This window comes from Rhamphochromis longiceps, linkage group LG19 (assembly GCF_057381845.1).
Source record: "Rhamphochromis longiceps isolate RC_006_pf linkage group LG19, R_longiceps_female_GT1.1, whole genome shotgun sequence".
NCBI classification, from domain to species: domain Eukaryota; kingdom Metazoa; phylum Chordata; class Actinopteri; order Cichliformes; family Cichlidae; genus Rhamphochromis; species Rhamphochromis longiceps.
In genome coordinates this window covers 21,163,082-21,167,805 of record NC_140575.1, presented here as the reverse complement: position 1 = coordinate 21,167,805, position 4,724 = coordinate 21,163,082, and the positions used below count along the sequence as shown (strand labels likewise).

At 37.7% G+C, this 4,724-nt stretch overlaps 1 protein-coding gene across 1 annotated transcript; it reads left to right on the top strand.

The window, feature by feature from the left end:
- Positions 1-1,644: 1,644 nt before the first annotated feature.
- ankrd66 (ankyrin repeat domain 66) lies at positions 1,645-4,686 on the top strand. The gene is made up of 3 exons (XM_085390880.1): positions 1,645-1,783; positions 3,977-4,205; positions 4,316-4,686. Exons 1-3 carry the CDS (start codon positions 1,645-1,647, stop codon positions 4,461-4,463), a joined length of 516 nt encoding a protein of 171 aa, XP_085247006.1. The 3' UTR covers positions 4,464-4,686.
- The last annotated feature ends 38 nt before the right edge of the window (positions 4,687-4,724 follow it).

The window sequence follows — 4,724 nt, the reverse complement described above, 5'->3', positions numbered from 1 at the left end:
GGAAGAAACGTTGAGCAGAACCAGGCTCAGGGAGGGGGAAGCCATCTGCTGCAACTGTCTGGGGCAGAAAGGAAAGAGAAAAAGGGCACACACAGAGAGATGAGACAAAAATCGACTGTGGCATGAAAATTAACATTAATGACATGCTGCAGTGGTGTATAAACACCTGGGGAAGAAATGCTCGGTGCATTTAGGAAGCCCCTCCACAAGCCCGAGCCTTTAATGGCGAGATGTTCAGGCTGAACCAGCCCTAACTATAAGCTTTATCAGAAAGGAAAGATTTAAGCGTAATCTTAAAAGTAGAGAGCATGTCTTCAAAGTCTTGAATCTAGATGAAGGGATCAGTGTTGGTCAAGTTACTTGAAAAAAGTAATCAGTAACTAATTACTGATTACTTCCCCCCAAAAGTATTCCCGTTACTTTACTGATTACTTATTTTCAAAAGTAATTAATTACTTAGTTACTTTTTAAAAACACGATTTACAACCTGAATAGGTAATAAAGCAATAGATCTTTCAGCCCACTTTTTCTGCATAATCCATCATACAAAAGGTAATCAAATGGAAAAGTCTTTTTTTAAAACTTGTTTTATTAGTTTTAATCTTTTAACTTTATGCATCAAGCAAAAATTAAATTATATGCACCATTCTCTGACTGGAAGAAATTTGTTTAACATTTAAACCTATTTTCTGCACATTCCAGCACATAATTTATTTTTTATTTTTTTGTGTTTACACTCAGTCTTTCAAATAGATGCAAGTAAAACACAGCAGAAAATAAATAACATCAAAGACTAGCGGTCCTGTTGCTCTATTTTCACCTGTAAAGCAGGAGTGGCGTAGGCAGAGGTTTGCCCCGGTGCAGGTGAGCTGCAGCGGTCAGTGGAAGAATCCGTGAGTTTCCCATTACGTGGTAGCGCACTCCCGGTGCTTGCTTGGAAGTTTAGGTGGTTTTTTTCACTGTAAAAAGAAGTTTTACACTTGCAAGAAAATCAGGGTTTTAGTAATACAGTAACGCAGCGTTCCTACGGGAAAGTAACGGTAATCTAATTACCGTTTTTGCAATAGTAATCCCTTACTTTACTCGTTACTTGAAAAAAGTAATCAGATTACAGTAACTCGTTACTGCCCATCTCTGGAAGGGATACATGTGTGGCAGGTTCAAAATGACTAAAGTCAAGAAAAAATGTACTGGGGTAATAAATGTGCTTCATGTAGGCCCATTAGATCTGGGAATTGTTTGTCAGCAGATGTGGAAAACCAGTATAGAGTCATGAATGTGAATAAAATAATGTTGTAACTAATAAAGCAATTAATTAAGAATCTGGCTATATCTGTGAAGCACAGGACACTTAAAATGTTAGCCTGATTTATTTCCACACTAAAAACAGACACAATGTGGATTGTGTTACCTTTTTTTTACTTGTTATAGCACATAAAATGAGTTTTCACTTCCTAAGACAGGCTAGCCTTACTTAAATCGCGTCCTTGCTGTTTTTGAATAATAATAATATATTTTTATTAATATATTATTATTATTGATAACGGTCTAGACACGCCCTGGTTTCCTTTCCGCGTTTTTACCTTCAGGTTAGGAGCCATCTAGTGTTGATCCGTTGCTAGGATCCACTGTTGCTAGGTTAAAATGTCAGAGTTGCACCAAGCTGCAGCAGCAGGCGACTGTGATCAAGTTGAGGAGCTTCTGAGGGAAAATAAGTGCAATCCCAACCAGAAAGACATCGACTGGTACAGCAAGACACCTCTCCACTGGGCAGCGGCTAAAGGTAGTTCGTTAAATACGTGAAAATGAGGCGTATCCGTGTCCCCTGGTGACTGCGCAAGTCTTGGGCTCAAATTACCTGTTCGCATTCGCTGGAAAATGAAAAATGTGGTTAGACCACGTGTACGCTGTTTATGCAACATAAATGTTAGTGTCAGTACACTAAAGTGCGCTTTATACCGTGCGTAAAAACGATTTAGGCACAAAGTCGGAATTCATGAATATTTGTTAGAGCTGCCTTTTCACTAAATATTTAATACAGTAGACAGCATTCATTAAAAAATACTTTGGAAACAGTTTCTCCTTTAATAGCCATAAAGATGACGATTTTTCTGTAAAAGCTTGACAAAAAAAAGCCCTTTCCTCAATTCTATTGATTCAACATTGAAATCTGACATTACATCAAATTTTTTAAACTACATTAATATTGAAACAATATCAGAGTCGGATAAAATACATTTTAAAGTTCAACATTGATGTTGAACATTTATTTTATATCAATTTTTCACCCTCTGTTAAAAGTGAATCAGTGTTGAATTCTGATGTTGATTTTTCCATCACTTTTGCATGCTCCGTTAATAGTGAAGCAACAATGAAATAATCCTTTAAAAATCAACAGGACTAATACTAAACCACTGCAAATTATCATCAGCATTTAAACCTGTGCATAAGACAGTTGTGTATGATCTAAAAACAGGATAACCATTATCTGTTAAACATTATGTTACAATTTAACATGTCCATAATAATATCCCAATATTATTAAGCATTACGTTTTATCTTTGCATCAATTAAGAACAGTTTATTATATAAAAACTTTTTTTTTGTTCAGTGTATTATTTTGAATTCATTGATTCTAATTTACTCTGGAATGGGGCTGGATATTGGGTGTCCTGCACCACCCATCTGATCTGGAGCATATAGGAGCCATTCCTGCACTTGTTGGGCAAAGGCAAATTCAGAAACTGCATTTACCCTCAGCTGCTGAGTCAGGCCATCTGAGACAAAAAACAAAATGTGAGCCAACATGGGAGCTACAGGCCAACCTTGTAGTTTGCTAAGAATCAGAGTTTTGAGTTGCTGCGTCCAGACCAGTCTCTAAATATTCAACAATGTCTTTTTTGTGCTTGTATGTTAAAACTGTGATTACACACTATAGCCAATTTTTTAGGTACACCTTTTCAACATCTCGTTTATTGTCATTTCTAATGAGCCAATCAGATTGCAGAAACGCAGTACTTTTAGGCATGTGCGGCACTGTACAAAAGCCTTGCACTACACCTCATTTCTTTATATTTTGCTTCCAAGGTGCCAGACTTGTTCGTAAATTTTTACCGAAACCACTACCTTGACCTCAGCAATAGTTTTCCAGTCTTTCAACATTATTTGGACATGCTTGGCCTGCTTTTTTACTCATTTTCAGTCCGGTCCTTGTACCTGACCATTTTTTTAGAGGAATCAAGGAAAAAACGTGACTGGACTTTTCTTGAAGATGTTTCGCCTCTCATCCGAGAAGCTTGTTCAGTTCTAAGACCAAATGGTGGAGAGTCCCAAGTGTGAGTTGTCCCTTAAGAGGGTCATTGACCCACTATTGATGAAAGGTGGCTTTTTCACACACACACAATAGACAAAGACAACATCTCCCAAGATTTCAAACATAGAGAGGTCTCTTTTCAGGTTTTCTGGCTATTTAGGGCGAGGCAAGGTCTCACAATGGTTTCACCCAAAACCTCTGCTATGGCCCACACCCTTTTTCACACCTTGAAAAAGGGTGTGGGCCATTATTAGCAAAGGTTTTGGGTGAAGCCATTGTGAGATTCTCCACACTGCTGGAGTAAATATACTTTGTTACTGTACTTAAATAGAATTTTCCGTTCTCTGCACTTTACTTGAGTATTTATGACTACCTTTTTACTTTTTCTCCCTACATTTTTAGAGAAAAATCTGTACTTCATCAGCTCTACAGGAGAGGAGACGCATGAAAAGAGTGGCTTTTTGTGTGTCAGGCATGCTCCTAGCTAAAGGTCCAGCTGCTGTTTTTTACAGGGAGAGAAATGAGTGAGCCAAAACCTTAAGGAGGGTCCCTGAAAACGTTTATAAAACACTCTGCACAATATTGTTTAATTTCCCCAATAGCCCTAATTCATCAAAATAAGTATTCTTAACTTGCTCACAAACTAATTATATCTTTCCATAGGACACACAGAAATGGTGAGGATACTTATAAAGCATGGAGCCAGACCATGCCTGAGGACAGAGTATGGGTGGACCCCTGCCCATTTTGCTGCAGAGTCTGGTCGGCTGGCAGTGCTGCGGTTGCTGCACTCACTCCATGCACCTATTGATAAGGAGGACTGCTGTGGAGACAAGCCAGCGCGTATAGCCGAGATATACGGACACCAAGACTGTGTTAGATTCCTTAAAAAGTATGACATGAAGCCCAGTTCTCAAATTGTTGTAATTTTAATAACAATAAACTATATATAATATAATGCTTGTACATGATTAATATATGGTCTTGTTTTGTGTGTTACAGAGCAGAGATAGAGTGCGAGGTTTATCGCAAGCTATCAGCGCGAGAAGGGGTTTCAGTGGATGACACAGATGAGGAGTGGGCAGAACGGGACAAAGAAAACTTAAAAACTGAAGCAAGATGTGAGCCCAAATCCCATTTACAGAAATAAAATCCTCACGCAGGTTTTCTTCTATCCTTTCAGCTGAGAGTTTTCCTTCAGCTCTTCACTGCTAAGTGCTATTTAAAACATGCAATGTACAGTATTATTAAATCACATTTCATATGAATATGTATATTGAACAAAGAAAGACAGATAAGTGTAATAATTATTAAAACTTCTGATTTGTATTACTGCAAGTAAAACAAAATAAACAACAAAGAAACAGTCACATCAAAGAGTAAATGTCGCTCATGAATCGAATATATTTGA

Coding starts and splice junctions, on each gene's coding strand:
- ankrd66 (XM_085390880.1), top strand. CDS start 1,645: ATGTCAGAGTTGCACCAAGCTGCAGCAGCAGGCGACTGTGATCAAGTT. Junction 1,784..3,976: donor CCACTGGGCAGCGGCTAAAG/GTAGTTCGTTAA, acceptor ATCTTTCCATAG/GACACACAGAAATGGTGAGG. Junction 4,206..4,315: donor TGTGTTAGATTCCTTAAAAA/GTATGACATGAA, acceptor TGTGTGTTACAG/AGCAGAGATAGAGTGCGAGG.